Below are 19,956 nucleotides of genomic sequence, written 5' to 3' on the forward strand. Positions count from 1 at the left end.
CTCACAAAATAAGATATATAGATTGCAAGTAAGCATATGAAAAGATGCTCCACAGCAAATGTTATCAGGGAAAAGCAAATAAAGACAACAATGTGATATATCACCACACACCTATTAAAATGGCCAAAATCCACAACTCTGACAACACCAGATACCGATGAGGATGTGGAGTAACAGGAACTCTCATTCATTGTTGGTGGGAATGCCAAATGGAACAGCCACTTTGGAAGACAGTTTGGCAGTTTCTAACAGAACTAAACATACTCTTACCATGTGATCTAGCAATCACACTACGTGATATTTACCCAAATGAGTTGAAAAGTTCTGTTCACACAAAAACCTGCACTTGGATATGTATTGCAGATGTATTCATAATTGCCAAAAATGTCCTTTAATAAGTGAGTGGATAAATAAACTGTGGTATAATGGAATATTATTCAGCACTTATAAAAAGAGCTATCAAGTCATAAAAAGACAAGGAGAAAACTTATATACATATTACCAAGTGAAAAAAGGCAATCTGCAAAGACTACATACTATTCTATTCCAATGATATGACATTCTGGAAAAAACAAAGCTATAAAGTTAGTGATGGGTGGTTTCTTGGGGTGACGGGGTGTGTGGCAGGGAAGGATGAATAGACAGAGCACAGAGGATTCTTAGGGCAGTGAAACTACTCTCTGTATTATGGTGGATACATGTCATTATAACTTTGCCCAAACATATAGAATGTACTACATCGAAGAGTGAACCCTAACGTAAACTATGGACTTTGGGGGATTAGGATTTGGTAATGTAGGTTCACCAATTAATTGTAACAAATTTAACACTGGTGAGAGATGTTGACAATGGGAGAGGATACACATATATGAGAATGAAAGTATATGGAAAATCTCTGTAGCCTCTGTTCAATTTTGCTGTGAACCTAAAACTGCTCTAAAAAAATAGTCTTTCCAAAAATGGGAGTAATTACAGTACTGAGTCTCAAGTATCAAATGAGACACCAAAATGGTAATCATGTATATGCTGTAAAATGACAGAGAAATATTGGTATGGGTATTGGAACTTCGTGATGTTCTCTGGGATAAGTGTTGCAAGCAAAAGAGATAGGATTGAGGTAACCAGATCCCTTTTACCAGGAAGACCTTCCCTGCCAGATGTGAATATTCTCACATCTGAACCCTACAGCCTATTTTACACACTTCTCCAACTCATTTGCATGAAAGACATTTCTCTTCCTGTGACATCGTTAGACTGAAAGACAGGGAAGAGGATTTTTTAGCATTAACCACGATGTGCCAAGAACTGCATTGACTATTTTAAATATATTACCTTAGAAAAATCCCCATATTTTTGTTAGAAAATTTGTATACGACTTTGAAATGGAAAGAAAAAGAGATGATGTTGGGTGTCCTTTCTAGTGCACTCTGCAGTTTATCTGATTCTGTTGTATCAGGGGAACCAGCCCCCAATATTTCAACTTAGGTTCTTTCTATTTTCCCTAAGTGTCAGCTGGTCTGAGAAATACAGAGAAAGAGTACAAAGAGAGGAATTTTACAGCTGGGCCTCCGGGGGTAACATCACATATTGGTAGGTTCGTGATGTCCCCTGAGCTGCAAACCAGCAAGTTTTTATTAGGGATTTTAAAAGGTGAGGAGGTGTACCAACAGGGAGTAGGTCACAAAGATCACATGCTTCAAAGGGTAATGAAGATCACAAGGCAAAGGCAAAATTAGAATTACAGATGAGGGTCTATGTCCCACTGTGCATATATTGTCTTGATAAACATCTTAAAAGAAAAACAGAGTTCAAGAGCAGAGAACCAGTCTGACCAAAATTTACCAGGCTGGAATTTCCCAATCCTAGTAAGCCTGAGGGTACTGCAGGAGACCAGGGTGTTTTAAAATCGTTATCTCAACCACATAAGACAGACACTCCCAGAGCGGCCATTTATAGACCTCCCCCCAGGAATGCATTCCTTCCCCAGAGTATTCCTTGCTGGGAAAAGAATTTAGCGATATCTCTCTTACTTGCATGTCTGTTTATAGGCTCTTTGCAAAAAGAAAACTATGGCTCTATTCTGCCCGACCCTGCAGGCAGTCAGACCTTACGATTATCTTCCCTTGTTCCCTGAAAATTGCTGTTATTCTTTTTTTTTTTCAAGGTGCACTGATTTCATATTGTTCAAACACCCATGTTTTACAATCAGGTTGTATAATAGTGGTCCTGAGGTGACATACATTCTCAGCTTATGAAGATAATGGGATTAAGAGATTAAAGACAGGCATAAGAAATTATAAGAGTATTATTAGAGAAGTGATAAATGTCCATGAAATTGTCACAATTTATGTTCAGAGATTGCAATAAAGACAGGCATAAGAAATTATAAAAGTATTAATTTTGGGAACTGATAAATGTCCATGAAATCTTCACAATTTATGTTCTTCCATGGTTCCAGCCGGTCCCTCCGTTCGGAGTCCCTGACTTCCTGCAACACTTTTGGGGCCTGTGCTTTTCATGGTCTTTGAGCTGAAGTGGTCTTTTATAGCTCCGTAAGTTGCAGAAAACTGATATTAACACAAATGATTCTTATCTTTAGAGATGCAAGTAAAGTGCATCTGGTGGAGATGTAGTTGATTATTGCTCAATGATTATTGATCAATTTTGCTGCTAAGGTATGTATACATTTATATCAGTTTTCCTTTTTCTATATATGTTAACTCTTTGAATTGCCACCGTCAACTGGATCTTCCTGGTTTCTTCATCAGCTAAGGAGTTCAATGAACCCTTTCACATGACAATTAAAACAGAAATATAAAAATTCGATAAACAGTTGCACTGACAAATGAAATCAAGAACTGGCGTTTTCAAACAATGGTAATAATATAATAGAAAACTATGTGATAGTATAATGAAAAAAACTAACAAAAATGTGGAAAGATGTTGAGTATTTTTGAATAGGAAGACTCAGTAATTGAAAGATGTCAGTTGTCCCTAAGTTAAATTTGCAAATTCAGATGATGTCCTGTCAAAAAACCAACAGATGTTCAGTTGCTCTTATGTTTGTCTGTTTGAAATGTAATTGTCTTATTTTAAATTCATCTGGAAAAGCAAAGAAATAGTAGCCTAGAATAACCTGAAATAGAAGAATAACGATAGTGGAACAGGTAAACAATTTTAAGACATTATTAAGACACAATAGGAGCTGAATACAGTGGCTTGCACCTGAAATCCTAGCTACTCAGGATGCTGAGGTGATTGCTTGGGGTCACAAGTTGAAGAGCATCCTTGGCAACAAAGTGAGACCCTAATCTCTTAAAATAAAAATTAGCCATGTGTGGTGGTGGTGTGTGCCTACAGTCCCAATTACTTGGGAGGTAGAGGCAGGAGGATCACTTGAGCCCAGGAGTTCGAGGCTGCAGTGAGCTATGGTCATGCCACTGTACTTTATATTGGGGTGACAGAGCAAGATGCCTCTTAAAAAAAAGAGAGAAAGAGACAGAATATTTATAACTGTATGATTTTAGCACAAAAGAAATTACACAGTCCAGAAACTGATTCAAGTACCTATTATAATTTGAAATACATTAAAAACATTTTTTACAACACTGAAAAAAAGCAGAGTTATTCAATAAATGGTGCTTGGTTAACTGACTAGGAGTTTGGAAAAATAATAAAGGTAAACTTTTATTCCTTATTCTAAAATTAACTCCACATGGATTAAATATTTAAATATAAAACATGAAAATAAAAGTTTTTGAACAAAATAATAGAGATTAAAAACATAATTATCTCAAGAGTGTGATCAAAACCTGTTAAAAAGGAACATTTGATACATTTTACCATATAAGAACTAAATGCATGGTAATCATCAATAGAACCAAAATAAAAAATGAACTGGGAGAATATTTGCAAAAAATCATATCAGAGGTAAAGGAATAATTATTTTTAATATACAAAGAGATCTTACAAATTATAAGTGTACATTCCAGAACTTTCTAGAAAAAAATTTTGAGATGACCCAAAAAGTTACAAAAAAAGGAAATACAAGGACCTGATACACATAGGAAGAATTGATGATTCTGCTCACAAATTAACATATAGACACACTTAGGTGCTCAGATGCCATTTAAATCACATCACTTTGGGAAATAATTTTTAAAAATCATTTTGGCAAGTGTGTGAAGAATCTGTTAGCAGAACAAAAATTTAGTTACAACTTTTTGCAGGGCATTTTGGCAATACCTATCAAAATTTAAAATGTGTATCATTTTGTGACACAACAATTTTACTTCTAACAAGTTACCTTGTAAATATATACATGTGTATAAAATATATATGCAAAGATGTTAATGGTAGCATTTAGTTTATTTTTTTAATTGACAAATATTGTACATATTCATGGGGCACACGGTAATGTTTCAATACTCATATGATGTATAAGCATTTTTAATTTTGGTAATGAAATATAGAAAACAATCTCTAAGACCAAGCGTGTGTCTGTGTGTGTGTGTGTGTGTGTGTGTAAGAAAGAGAAATTGAGAGAGACTAGAAGAGAATAAGTGTGGTGTTTAATTTTTAGTTTTATTTTTGTTTTTGTCATTGTTTTTAAAACAAACTTGTTTCACTGATAAACAATAAACAAACCTACTTTAAAAATCTATGTGCTTTTCTAAAACGCTCAATAAATTCGGTATTGATGGAATGTATCTCAAAATAATAAGAGCTATTTATGACAAACCCACAGCCAATATCATACTGAATGGGCAAAAACTGGAAAAATTCCCTTTGAAAACTGGCACAAGACAGGGATGCCCTCTCTCACCACTCCTATTCAACATAGTGTTGGAAGTTCTGGCTAGGGCAATCAGGCAAGAGAAATCAAGGTATTCAGTTAGGAAAAGAAAGAAGTCAAATTGTCCCTCTTCGCTTAGATGACATGATTGTACATTAGAAACCCATTGTCTCAGCCCAAAATCTCCTTAAACATTAAACAACTTCAGCAAAGTCTCAGGATACAAAATTAATGTGTAAAAATCAAAGCATTCTTATACACCAGTAACAACAGACAAACAGAGAGCAAATCATGAATGAACTTCCATTACAATTGCTTCAAAAGAGAATAAAATACCTAGGAATCCAACTTACAAAGGGATGTAAGGACCTCTTCAAGAGAACTACAAACCAGTAGCAGTGGAAATAAAGAGGACACAAACAAATGGAAGAACATACCATGTACTCATGGATAGGAAGAATCAATATCATGAAATGGCCATACTGCCCAAAGGTAATTTATAGATTCAATACCATCCCATCAAGCTACCAATGACTTTCTTCGAATTGGAAAAAACTGCTTTAAAGTTCATATGGAACCAAAAAGCCCGCATCTCCCAAGACGATAAATCAAAGAACAAAGCTGGAGGCATCCGCTACCCTGACTTCAAAACTATAGTACAAAGGCTACAGTAACCCAAAACAGCATGGTACTGAGTACCAAAAGAAACAGAGATATAGACCAATGCAAGCAGAACTGAAGTCCTCCAGAAATAATGCCACACATCTACAGCCATCTGATCTTTGACAAACCTAGGAAGGAAACAAAGAAATGGGGGAAAAAGGATTCCCTATTTAATAAATGAATTATAGGAAAATTAAGTATACATAGTAGAAAATTGAAACTGGATCCTTTCCTTACTCATATATGAAAATTAATTCAAGATGGATTAGAGACTTAAATGTTAGACCTAATATAAAAACCCTAAGGAGAAAGCTAGGTAGTACCATTCAGGACATAGGCATGGGCAAAGACTAATGTCTAAAACACCAAAAGCAATGGCAGCAAAAAGCCAAAATTGACAAATGGATCTCATTAAGCTAAAGAGCTTCTGCACAGCAAAAGAAACTACTATCAGAGTGAACAGGCAACCTACAGAATGGGAGAAAATTTTTTGCAATCTACTCTATACTGACAAAGGGCTAATATCAGAACCTACAAGAACTCAAACAAATTTACAAAAGAAAAAAAGCAAACTATTCCATCAAAAAGTGGGCAAAGGATATGAACAGACATTTCTCAAAGAAGACCATACAATAACAGACACATGAAAAATGCTCATCATCACTGGCCATCAGAAATGCAAATCAAAACCTAATGAGATACCATCACACCAGTTAGAATGAAATCATTAAAAAGTCAAGGAAACAACAGGTGTTGGAGAGGATGTGGAGAAATAAGACACTTTTACACTGTTGGTGGGATTGTGACTGTTGCAGCCATTATGGAAAACAGTATGGCGATTCCTCAAGGATCTAGAACTAGATTGTACTATGTAATTTTAGCCATCCTATTACTGGGAATATACCCAAGGATTATAAATCAATATACTATAAAAGTGCATACTGCGTATGTTTATTATGACACTATTCACAATAGCAAAAGACTTGGAATCAACCCAAATTGTCCATCAGTGACAGACTGGATTAAGAAAATGTAAGCTTTATATACACCATGGAATACCTATGCAGCCATAAAAAGGATGAGTTTGTGTCCTTTACAGCAGGGACATGGATGCAGCTGGAAACCATCATTCTTAGCAAACTATCCACCAAGAACAGAAAACCAAACACCATGTTCTCTCATGGTGAGACTGAACAATGTAGAGATCACTTAGACTGGGAAGGGGAACATCACACGGGGCCTATCATGCAGGAGGGGGAGGGAGAGGGATTGCATTGCAGGAGTTATACCTGATGTAAATGTGAGTTGATGGGTGCTGTGAGTTGATGGATGCAGCACAACAACATGGCACAAATAGCATGCCATGTATGACAAACCTGCGTTATGCACATATGCCCTAGAACTTAAAAGTATAATAATAATAAAAAATAAATTAAAAAAAAAAAAAAATCTATGTGCATTCTAGAGAGAATTTGGATGGAGAACATAAATTAACAATAAAAAATTAAAAAGCGCTAGCATCTTGTTCTCTAAGGAACTTTCTTTTAATGTAATTTTGAACTTCGACCAATATGAATGCATTTTTGTTGATGTGCTTTTCTGTATCATGGACAAGTAAATTGCATAAGAATAGGCCATTTAGGCCCTGCTGGATTTCCCATAGCCTTTTCTGAAAAGTTTGCCTAAATGAATAGTAAGTCAAACAGCGGGGGCTGCAGAATCCAGGAAAACCACACAAAAACTGAGGAAAATGACATTTTCTTCCTTTTATTTATGATCTTGAATCATCTTTGTGGGAGGATAAATCAATCTTATAAAGCATTGAAGTTAAGCAGTGATTAGATATTTAGAATTTTTGCAATAGCCATAGAAAAGGTATATATTTACATAAAATAGTACAGCATGTAGAGTCTGGTGTCTGAAAAAAAATCCCTCATATGAAAGTGTCCAATACCAAGTTGCTTTCCCGTCTCTCTACTCCTCATAAAATACACAAAAAATATATTAAAATATATTGTGAGATTTAGTTTTACATATTTTCTGACCTCGTATTTAATATGTCACATTCCCATATTAAAGTTGATGGTTTTATTACTAATACAGCACATACATAATATGATTTTGAATTTCAGACTTGAGATCCTCAATAAGAAGCATTGGGAGTAAGATGATATAAGTGAGGGGACAGGATTCTAAATGATCTTTAGTGTATAAATAAAGAGAAATAAAAATTCTGCAAAATATCTCAGCTTATGATTTGAACATGTTAGACATGTCCAATTTTCCTATTTTTGTGGAATTTATCTCATAGTGATTTTCCATTAGGCATTTCAGAGCTGAAATAAACAACAGGCTCATGTGCTATCCCACTTTATGTCAAAACTTTAATGTAGTAAAACATCATTCTGTGCTCAAAAAATAGGAATGCATCTTCCTCAATCCAGTCTACAAGTGATGGCAAATTCTGTAAGAATCTGTATTCAGTGAACATCCAATTACCACAGATGATTGACATAGTAGGCTATTGGGAAAACATTTCTGCCTTGTGCTTGCAAAAGATCTTCAAAAATAACAGGGCAAATAGTTCCAGGTCTCTGTGACCTAAGAAGTCTAACGAAGCCAAAGAATTACTAGAGCATCTTAGAGAAACCCGAGGCCATTCAGCCTAATGATTTAGTGATGATGTCTTTGTTTTTAGGTCAGAGAATAATGTGGCTTCTAGCTTAATATTTATTGAGCAACACTCACTAATATTGGTAGCACTGGCTGTGAGCCTTCTTCTATGTCCTGAATATTCTAGGGCAAGAACAGACTCTTCTGTTTAAATAATTCTAAAAATCGAATTGTTTTGTAATGTCTTCAACTTCTAGGAAATGATAAAGTCCAAATATAATAATAAAGTAAAAGAGTGTTGAAAACTCAGTGACTGAAAAGCAGACGTCACATTGACAATCAGACTGATAGCACAGGAAATAGCAAATAGGTTTCTTTTTTGTAGTTCAGATTTAAAAAATCTATAAATGGCAAAATATGGTCATATAAGAGGAGAGATACAGGAGAGAGAGAAGAAGGGAGGGAGGGGAGGAGAGGGAGAGAGCCCAAACTTAAAAAAAGTTTACATTTTATAATATAGACCACCACAGATTATCATAATTAACCCTATACTTCCCTCTGGTGGTCAAATTTGAAAATGTATTTACAGATGAATTAAATGAAAGATTAATAAGCAGTAATAACTAAAGGTAAGACAACCAGATACCTCATTTTGTGTGAACATTCCATTTTAACCAACTACCTCACTCCAACATTTCCCCTAGTTATTAAAGTTGAATGACTCTTCTGTGGAGAGGTCCCAATTCTCATAAACTTTCCTAACCTATGGCAGGGACTATACATAGCAAGTTGTATTGCATGGCACTAACTATATACTTAGGATGTGGATATTCATTTATGCTATAATTTATGCAAAAATAATAGGAAATAATATTTTCCTGGATTTCTTAAACTACTTAAATTTTAAGAAAGTAGTCTATGAATTATTTCATGCTGTATTGTGTCATGCACATTAAAATAAAAATTTGAGGAACATAGAGACATACATTATTATCAGAATATCAGATTTTAGAATCTTAACCCAGCAACCAAACCTGGTGTTTTTGGGTAGTTACTGTTTGTGAATATCAGATACATCTTACAGGTACTGATTTTTTTTTTTTTTTTTTTTTTTTTCCCTTAAGGGAGCAATGTATACTTAATTACAGCTTTAATAAATTTAATATTTTAAATTTCAAAATTACTTAGAATATTAATTTTTCTATTTAGAGAAAAACTAAAGCCTGCACCGACATGTTTTTCTTGGCTGTTTAGTTTTAATGTCATCCCTGATAATTTCATATGGGAGCCAATACAACTTATTTTCGTGAATGTACTCCTTGAGTCTCGAAGAAAAAAAGAAAAATGTCACTAATTTTATTTGGCTCCTTTTTTTATTCTAACCATAAAATATTCTTTTAACTGAGTAAGATGTGACAGGAATTACAAGTTTTACTTTTTTGTTCTTTTTGACAACTGAAGAGTATTTAAAAGGGTTTCCCACCGGCCGGGCGCGGTGGCTCAAGCCTGTAATCCCAGCACTTTGGGAGGCCGAGACGGGCGGATCACGAGGTCAGGAGATCGAGACCATCCTGGCGAACACGGTGAAACCCCGTCTCTACTAAAAAATACAAAAAAAACTAGCCGGGCGAGGTGGCGGGCGCCTGTAGTCCCAGCTACTCCGGAGGCTGAGGCAGGAGAATGGCGGGAACCCGGGAGGCGGAGCTTGCAGTGAGCTGAGATCCGGCCACTGCACTCCAGCCTGGGTGACAGAGCAAGACTCCGTCTCAAAAAAAAAAAAAAAAAAAAAAAAAGGGTTTCCCATTATACTTTTTAAGTTTTATCCACTGTATTAATTGGATGTGAGCTATTATGAAAATGATTACAGAGTGGAAGTGTAAATTGTCTTGAATTTGAATGTCTTTTAATTAAGCAGTTTCTCAAACTGCTTTTTTCAGTGTGAAACCTAAATAGGAGACACAGGATAATTTTAGAACCAAATGAGGCCTTTAGGATTTAGCTTACTTTCATTTATTCAGTAAATATTCATTGTACTTATTTTGCAAAAATGTTATTTTGGCTACCTAAATCAGTGAAGGGAAACTACAAAGGTAAATCAGAAATGTACTGTGAGATCAAGAAGCCTGTAGCACTGAGGAGAGAAAAACGTGTTTAAAATAACAAGAGTGTGAAGTGGAGAAATGGGCTAGTATTGTAGGAGATAGACAAGAGGAGGAGAAGTTTAATCAAGGAAATGACATCATAAGCTGAATGTAGGCTCCTTTTGAGGGGTAGCGTAGAGCACTGTCTCTGTAGTTCTCTCTCTATCCCCCATGCCTCACACATGGTTGACATTTCATGAATATTAAATGATTAGAGTAGAAAATCCTGACTGATTTTGTCACATACTTGCAGCATGGCTAAAAATAAGGCACTGCAATTTCTTGAGGCTCAGTTCCTTTACCTACAAAATAATATGGATTTTAAAATGAATATCAAATGCATTTACACATGTGAAATACTTGAACACCTTTATAACACAGGTGATACTGTTGAATTAAGGTAAGTGTATGTGGATTTTACCAGTCCATATGTGAGTAGGGAACCCACACAAAAAAGTGTGGACCTACTTTGAGAGTTACATGTTAAAATGAGACTTTTCTTATTTTATCAGTATTGGGGTCTTCAATTTAAAGGGTTGTAAGTGCCCACACTTAGGATTTCAAAAAAGAGAGTGCCAGACTACCTTATCAGTTTGCAAAGGGGTGACTCTAGTCAATGTCTGGTGGGTCCCATCCCATTATGTACTTCAGGAGTGGGATACAAATATATAAGGCGAACCTTGAAGCAACTTGGGATACTATTAAATTACACCACTAGAATGTGTCCATAGTAACAACGTTTTATGTTTGCATAAATTTAGAATCCTTTAGTTGAAAACAACCATTTTACAAATATGAGGAAGTTAAAATATCTCACAAAGTGATGTTACCTACCAAGGACAGGAGGATCATCGAATTTTTTTGGCTCTCAGATCAGTAATCTCATTATCATATCCAATCCATCTCTATTTGCAAATTTGAAACCTTCTAAGACTCTAAGAGTGGGAATAATATGAGAAAACACCAAGTTTGTTTCTCTGTAGAAATCCAGAACAAAAGTTGTATTCCTTCTAACGTGCCCAAAGAAGAGGAAAAAGAGGGGTAGGGATGAGATAAATAAGTGACATGTGGAGTTTGAAACTTTCTAAGTTTCTATAAGATGTAAAAATATTACATTTACATTGAAAATTTTTATTAAAAAAGTCATGTAACTCTGTATTTCCATTGCTAGTGCAACAAATTATCACAAATTTAGTGGCTTAAAACAACACAAATTTTGTTTCTTATAGTTCTGTAGGTTAGGAGTCTGACATGGGCTAACACCAAGGGACTGGCAAGGCTGTGCCCTTCTGGAGGCTGCAGGGGTAAGTCTATTTCCTTGTCTTTTCCAGCTTCCAGAAGCTGCCCACATTTCTTGGCCTGTGGTCCCTTCCCTCATCTTGAAAGTCAACAATGCATGGGTTTAGTCCTTCTCATATGACATCACTCTGACCTCCGCTTCCATCATCATCTCTCCTTCTCGACTCTGATTCTTCTCTTCCACTTTCAAGGACCCTTGAGATTACACTGTGACCACCTGGATAATCCAGGGTCTTCCCATCTCAAGGTCCTTATTGACACATGCAAAGTCCCTTTTGCCAAGTGAGGTAAACCCTTCTCTTTGTGTATGTGATGAATACATTATATAATATAAATATAACATTATATATATATACACACACACACATATATATATATATACACACTAGTCTATTTTATCATTTACTACCATAAAATTTACATAAATCTATTATAAAATCTCCTGTTGCTATTGTGGTGAGCTCTAGTGTTGCAACTATCCACTTAAAGCACCATGTGATGCTAATCATCTTCAGATGAGCTGACCATCTCTCTGGTCAATTGCCTCTGGTGGTTATGATCTCTTGCAGTTCTTGTATATTTTTCATCATTTTTATTGTGATAAAATTAAACCTTGTAAACCTTGGATAACACCATGGTACCCATACGGAGCTCGACTAGTGATGCTGGAAGTGCTCCCAAGAAGCAGAGAAAAGTCATGACATTATTAGAAAAAGTTGAATTGCTTGTGGTCTACAGATGCCGTTGCCCAACATTTCAGAAGATTCTTCTTGTAATCAGATGATGCAAACTTACAGTACTGAAAAATATAGTACAGCACTGTAAATGTACTTTTTCTTCCCTATAATTTTCTTAACAATATTTTCTCTAGATCACTCTACTGTAAAAATATAGTATGTAATACATATAACATACAAAACGTGCTGTTTATGTTACAGGTAAGGTTTCTGGTCAACAGTAGACTATTAGTACTAAATTCCTTTTTTTTAAAACATAAACACGTATTTATAGAAAATATTTATTACTTTGGTTACTAAAAATTTACCTAAATGTTATCATGCTATGCACATGGTTCTACAACTTACCTTTTTGCGATCAATGTGTTTTTTAGCTCTATCGATATTGAGACATAGAAGTCTAGTAGTTAGTAATTCTGAATATAAATAAATCAGTATAATAGGAATAAAAAGAGATTTGGTAGCTCAGGGAGATGCTGTACTATTAATCCTTTAAAATTTATTAGGATTTTCTGTTCCTATGGTAGAAAATTCCCATAATCCGATACCAGCCTTTTTGGCTGCTACTTCTACTGAATGTAGTGCCATCTCTGTACACAAGATGGCAGGATCTGTTTAGTACAGATGGGGTTGCCATTTGACAGAAAGCCATGCCAGAAAAAGGTAAAATAAACACTAGAATTTAGCCACACTAGATTAGGAAAAATAAAGCCTAAAAACCTCAAGGGAGTTAGGCATTCACTTCCTAAGGTGAGCAAATAATTGCTCATTTAGATGAACCTCTAAATAATAAGTGGCTTTTTTGGTACCATTTTGAAAAATCTTGTCTGGTACCAGAAACTATATACAGGTAATACGATTGATTTTTCATTTTTCTTCTGCAACTGCTTTACTTCACATTTAAAAGTTTGCATATGAATTGGAAATCCCAACTAAAGAATAAATAAAAGTTATCCAATGTAAAATTCTAAAATATATTTAAATGAGAACAATAGCTTTTGTATCACGATTTATTCAGTTTATCAGCATAATTTAATGACATTTCAGATTAAAATTGAAATGAGTATAAGAAGTTATAATCAAATATTTATTTGTATTAGCAAGTCAATAAACAAACATAAGCTCCATCACTTTTAAGTAGTATTCATTTAGAGGAGTAATAATTGTTTGGATGGGAAGGTGGTGAGCTCAGTAGCTCTTAAGTGGTAGTCTACAATCTACAAAAACTTTTTTCCCCCTTCAAACAGCACATAGTAGAAGCTAACAATTACATAGTGTTTGCGAAGTATCAGATACTCATCAACATACTTTACAGATTTTAACTAACTTTAACAACACAATAACCATGTGAGGTAGATGCCATCATAAACTCTATTTTGTAAATGAGGGGCCTGACACAGAGGGCTTAGGAACTTGTCCAAAGTCACACAAATAAAATGAAGCAGAGGTGGGATTTAACCCATGCACATTGACTGCAGGGTATACACACAAATAGAATGCTGTTTTGTTTCTCCTGCATAGCAAAGTAATAAACAGTACTATCAGGTGGGAATGGGTAAAATTTACATTTGAATAGGGGTTATGTTATTTCAAAGTTTTAGAAATAATTGCAGCAAACATTGTACTAGCAGTTCTGTTTCAGTTTTCGTTTTTCTTACAAATTTAAATTAAATTTATTTTTCAGAGATGGGACCTTGCTATGTTGCCCAGGCTGGCAGATTTGCACTCTTGGGCTAAGTGACCCTCCTGCTTCAGCCTCCCCAGTAGCTGGGATTATAGGCGTGTGCCACCCTGTCTGGCTTAATTTCAGTTTTCTTAAAAAACAAACAAACAAAGAATACTAGCATGCCTGTCATTTTATTTTGCCTACTGGAAACCACCAGTTAAAACAAGAAGAAAACAGGAAAACCTCCAGTTAAGAGGGTTTTAGAAAAGTGTATTTCAGAAAAAAAATAATTGTACATTCAAAAGAGTGGTTGGTTCCTTTAAATTGTTACTGATAACCTAGAATCTCATTTTAGCAACATATCTGTGTGTATTTATGTACGTGCATATACTTGTGTATGAATGTATTATGTTATGCACATATTCTCAATGATGAAAAATTTTTGTTCTCTGAGAATGAACTTTATCTGGCGATAATCAAAAGCATTATGAGCTAAAATGGGTAGATGATGTAGAGTTGGGCAATATTAACTTGAAATAAACGTAAGTAGTTACCAACTATGCATTTACTTTATGAAACAAAGGATCCAAATATCTATGGAATCTACTTCTATTAGAAGGTAAGGCTCTCCCTCCTTGCCCAAGGTATTTTTGCCTCACTTCACTGGGATAATAGGTGAGAAATTTGGACTGTAACTTCTTTGCATATGGACTGTATACTGTGTTCTAGATTATGCAACACGAGATACATATTGTGGTAAAATGAGCATCCTCACATGTAATGCTATAATAATGTAGATGTTTTAGTCACCCAGTAAAGTACTACTTTCATAAAGAGTTCATCAGAAGAAATTTTCATTTTTATACTTGAATGAAACTCAGTATTCCTTCATTCTCACATTTTTGGGGAAAAAAATCATTTACCCACTCCAACAGTGGCTGAGATCCATTTGCTGTATGAAAATGCACTCTTCTCTCAGCATAATCTCTCTGCTGTCCCATAGACAGATTCGCTTAACCACTGCTGCCATCTGCTGGTCTTGTCATTGTTAGATTTTAGAAAAAGCAGTGCATAAGGCTCCAGTCAAGATGATGCAAAATGCAAGAATCATTAATAGGTAGTTTTGTAGACCCTAAATAAGAAAAAAACAGTAACAGTGATGAATAAAGCCTGAATCAACTATACAAAATGGACAGACTCTCAAGATTGCTAGGGACCTGACTAACCATCTGCTCTAGCCACCTGTATGCTTTTTTGCTACCCCTTCCAAGTAATCAGATTCTTACAAAACCCTGCAGAGCCTTATGAATTCACCCATTCGGTAAATAAATGTGGGCACCCACTAAGCTTCAACATGTACCTTTATGCAGCCGATCATATAATATGGGAGACAGGAAGTAATCACAGAAAAGAATGTTACTATGTGACAGGGGTGTTAATAATAAAGCAAACCACCATGGTTGTTTGAGAGTGCGTTGCAGGAATCTTAAGGATGCTGGTTTGGAGGGTGGGAAGTGGAGCTTCTAACTACAAGTATCAGTGAATTGGCCAGGGGAATAAGGCAGCAAGTAGAGATTCCAGGTAGAAGGAATTTTATGTGCACAGTCCTGTTGTAAGAAAAAGCAAAATATTTCCCAGGGACTGAAGGGAGGTCAGTGTGACTGGAGTAATGAAAGTTAAGTGGAGCACGATGAGGTTGGAAGACCATGGACCTGAGCACTTTTTATGCTTTGGGTCTTTTGGGTCCTTTTTTTTTTTTGGAGACAGAGTCTCGCTCCATTGCCCAGGCTGGAGTTCAGTGGCACAATCTTGGCTCATTGCAACCTCTGCCTCCTGGGTTCAGGTGATTCTCCTGTCTCAGCCTCCCAAGTAGCTGGGATTACAGGCCTGTACCACCATGCCCAGCGAATTTTTGTATTTTTAGTAGGATGGCAGACAGATTGGAGGGGCCAGAATGGATGCAAGGAGACCAATTAGGAGGTGACTGTAGTCTTCCAGGGAAAAGATGATGAAGGGCAGATGGAGAGGTGGAGATGGATCTCAAGGGTGAGGAAGAAACGCAGAGAGGGTGTGAAGAATGACTTAGTTGGACTTGCCCGGTTATGTATGGGGTCACTGTTCTTAAAGATGGGAACCACCTCCCTGTGTTGCCCAGCCCATCTTTGAATTAACAAAGAAATATCTTCCTGTGTTAAGTAGAAATATTTCATTTCCTATAAGTTCCATCACTAGGAGTACAGATAGATCGATTTTAATATCTCTCCCACAAGATAAATCCTCAACCATTGAAAAATAACTCTTGTATATCCCCGGAGGCATCTCTTTTCCTGGTCAATATTTCAGCTCTTTGACCATTTTTCATATGGAATGGTTTCAAGCTTCCTTACTCTCCTGGCTGCTCCCCTCTGAATGACTGCCATTTTGTCTATATCCTTCTTTATGTTTAAAGAGTCCAATTTATTTATTTTTTTTTTAGTGAAAGTACAGAGACTTGTTGCAAAGTGAAAAGTACACACTTGAGAAAGGGGAACATGAACATACTCAAGAGAGAATCATACAAGGGGGTTGTGGTTCCTATTTTCATGATTTCTTTAACCGACAGGTGGAATACTCATGAAGATTCCTGGATAAAGGTAACAACTTCTCAGAACTGTGGTGTCACTAATTTTTACAGCAAATATGGGTGTTCCCGGAATTGTCATGGTGCTGGTGGGTGTGTGATTTGTATGTTAATGAGTGTATAATGAGGTCCTACGTCAAACCTAGGGCAAATCCAGCACCACGTTGGGCTCAGTTGGTCTTAGCCAGCTTGATCCATACCCTGTTTTTCAGGGTGTTATCAGCCCATGGCCTCTGCAGCTATTTCAAGTTTCCTTTGGCTAGTCATGTGAAACTGCTGCCTGGAATTTTCCTAATCCGTGACCACCCTGTATTATTTCTGTCTCATCTCCCCGCCACTTAAAGATTTCCATCCCTATCCTTGAGGCTTGATGTGGGAGGAAGTCAGTCTTCTGCCTCTACTTCCTGCTGATTAAGGGTAATGGCTCTGCCATTGAGGGCATGGCAATCTCTGGCTGCCTGGTCTAAGGGTCCCAAGCATGAGTCATCAGGAGAGTCTGAATCCAAGGCAGAAGACTCCAGTATTCTTTTTTTTTTTTTTTTTTTTTTTTTGAGACTGAGTCTGGCTCTGTCGCCCAGGCTGGAGTGCAGTGGCCGGATCTCAGCTCACTGCAAGCTCCGCCTCCCGGGTTTACGCCATTCTCCTGCCTCAGCCTCCGGAGTAGCTGGGACCACAGGCGCCCGCCACCTCTCCCGGCTAGTTTTTTGTATTTTTTTTTTTTTAGTAGAGACGGGGTTTCACCGTGTTAGCCAGGATGGTCTCGATCTCCTGACCTTGTGATCCGCCCGTCTCAGCCTCCCAAAGTGCTGGGATTACAGGCTTGAGCCACCGCGCCCGGCAAGACTCCAGTATTCTAAGGGAAAGTCTGAACATTACAAGGTAAAACAAGACTAGCACCTCTCTAATTTTAGATATATCTAAGATTACAATCAGATAATCTAATTTATTTAATAATACTATTAGATCCTTTTAAGAAGGAAAAATAACAATGGTATATGGGTAAGTCATTGTAGAAGACACATAAGGGCTCTGGAAAAAGTCAAAAGGAATGGAGAGGAGGCAACTCTAGGCAGCAGTTGGCATCCTGTCTGCTTCAGATCTGCAAGGAACAGGGCTGGTGGCCTCCCTCTCTGGTGAAAATTCTGGCCACTGGGGTCCGACAGGTTAACAGCCTCACACTACCCAAATTTGGGCAAAACTTCAGGAAAGGTAGTGGGAAGAGAATGCTGTGTCTTTGGGGCAAGAGTTGACTGACTTGTTGGGAGGAGTGGGTTCATAAAAGCAGGACCCTGGGCTCTGTTAGAGGCTAATCCTCAGGGCTAATCTGGATTCATGAGTATCTCTCCTAATGCTCACTCAAGGACTCAGTGAAGAACATGCGCCAAAACTTGGGTTCCTACAGCCAGGCCATGCAAAGTGTAGGCTTAGGGAGACTCATTTCCCCCTGCAGAGATGCAAGCGCTTAGAGGGTGGGAGGCGGTTCTGTCTTTGCTGCCTTGCAGCCAGATCAGCTTTGAGGGAAACCCAGAAAGGGAAGCTCTGAGTGGGCTCCCGCAGGAGACAGGGTTGGGGCAGGATAGACAGATTGACAACAGGAACACATGACTCTCCTGGCTCCACAATGAAATTCTCCCTTCAAAGAATGGACTTTTGTCTGGTTTCATTTTGTCTACTTCTCTCACACTTCCTTAAAGGTCTTGTGTTTCTAGTTTACTGGAAGAATGCAGAGATCAGAGGTAAATTTGTATAATAAATCTGAACAGAACAGAAACAAAGTCCAGGATGGAGGGAATGTGAAAACTGTCAAGGAAAGTTCTCTTGTATTATTAGTTCGTAAGATTAATGCTAACTAATATGTAACATACATATATGTTATGTATTAATTAACAAAATTAAATATGTTACTAATATTTTACACGTGTGTGTGTGTGTGTGTGTGTGTGTGTGTATATATATATATATATATTCCCTTTCTTCAACTTAAAGAATCAGAGTAGATTAATTTGCCTTTGTTTGATGACCAGAGATAGGTCTTCGTAAGTTAGGTTGGGGCCAGTTGAATTGTTTGATTCAGTGTGACCCTTAGCACTAACAGAAGCCACTCAAATCCCAAATTCTACAAGAAGTACCCTAAAACCTTGCCAAGTGCAGAACAGCTTATTTAAACACGCACACACACAGACACACAGACACACACACACACACACACACACACACCTGGCAGTAGGCTTTGAATTTCCCAGCACCTTTTTTTTTCTTAGTTTTTAAGACTGCAATTCTCACCTAGATCCTGGTACTAATGCAGAATAGGTATTCCATAAATATTTGTTCAAACAATAAATACACTGAGGTGATTTCCACATATACTTTGTGAATTTGAAATTGATGCAATTACTTAAATTAAAAAAATGGGTCTTCAGTTACAAGCACTCTACAATCTAATTATATGAATACATTGCTAAGTGCTATTTTATTACCTATGTAGACAGAAGAATAATGTTCTCAGGGAATGAAAAATTTTTTTCCCCTTCAATGTTAAGATTCTGCCCAAACTGCCCAGTCTCCTCGAGAAAAAGACTGATTGTAGTTGGGCCACAGCAATGCTTTTCCTTCATCAAAGGTGGATGTTAACTCTTGGAAAGAGCACGCTAACATTCTTCCCAAAGCAGAAAGGTTTTCAACTTGGATTTCTGAAGTAGCTACTAAGATAATAGACCATCTCATTCTTCACTGGGGAGTAGCTTACTGACCTATACATTGTTGTGGTAATAACTGCCTGTGTTGGCATTACTGTAGACATACTGACTAAAGTGTGTTGGTAAAAATATAATTTATATCTAGCTTAAAGATGTAACAATCTAAAATGAATTTCCCAATGAGTACTGGAGATCAGATATAAAAGAATATCAGGGCCGGGTGCAGCCAACACTGTGAAACCCCGTCTCTACTAAAAATATAAAAATTAGCTGGGTGTGGTGGCGGGCACTTGTAATCCCAGCTACTTGGGAGGCTGAGGCAGGAGAATCGCTTGAATCCAAGAGGTGGAGGTTGCAGTGAGCCGAGATCGCGTCACTCCACTCCAGCCTGGGCAACAGAGCAAGACTCCGTCTCAAAAAACAAACAAACAAACAAAAAAACAACAAAAAAGAGTATCAGAAGTATGAAAACATTCAACTGAAGCACTGATGGCATTAAAACTAAATGGAATCAGTAAAGTTCTTCACACAAAAGGTGCTTGGCGTTCAGCTTTATTCCTCGCAGCTGTAGGTCGTAGATTCTTAAATATGCATCTTCAAGGACTGCTTTCAGATATATAACTGACAGCACCTATAAGTCCTGCAGATAACAGGTTTGCTTTTGTTTTCTTCTTTAGAATTTAGGGGTTTTTGTCTTGTTTCTACAAAAATACTTTAAAAATTATT

At 36.9% G+C, this 19,956-nt stretch overlaps 1 protein-coding gene across 11 annotated transcripts in view; it reads right to left on the bottom strand.

Annotated features, from left to right (window-relative positions):
* TMEM144 (transmembrane protein 144) overlaps positions 1-19,956 on the bottom strand; it is an 81,468-nt gene that overhangs the window by 5,486 nt on the left and 56,026 nt on the right. For 4 of the 11 annotated variants that reach the window (XM_017959152.2, XM_009207766.4, XM_021938897.1 and 1 more), the window contains one exon: positions 13,315-15,046. In XM_017959152.2, coding sequence (XP_017814641.1) covers positions 14,963-15,046 — 84 coding nt within the window. In that variant the 3' untranslated portion in view covers positions 13,315-14,962. Of the gene's footprint in view, positions 1-11,046; positions 11,148-11,890; positions 12,311-13,314; positions 15,047-19,956 lie in introns of those variants that run through there. The other 7 variants (XR_002522281.1, XR_002522279.1, XR_002522276.1 and 4 more) reach the window with 3 other exon arrangements.

Source organism: Papio anubis, chromosome 3 (genome assembly GCF_008728515.1).
Source record: "Papio anubis isolate 15944 chromosome 3, Panubis1.0, whole genome shotgun sequence".
Lineage (NCBI taxonomy): Eukaryota > Metazoa > Chordata > Mammalia > Primates > Cercopithecidae > Papio > Papio anubis.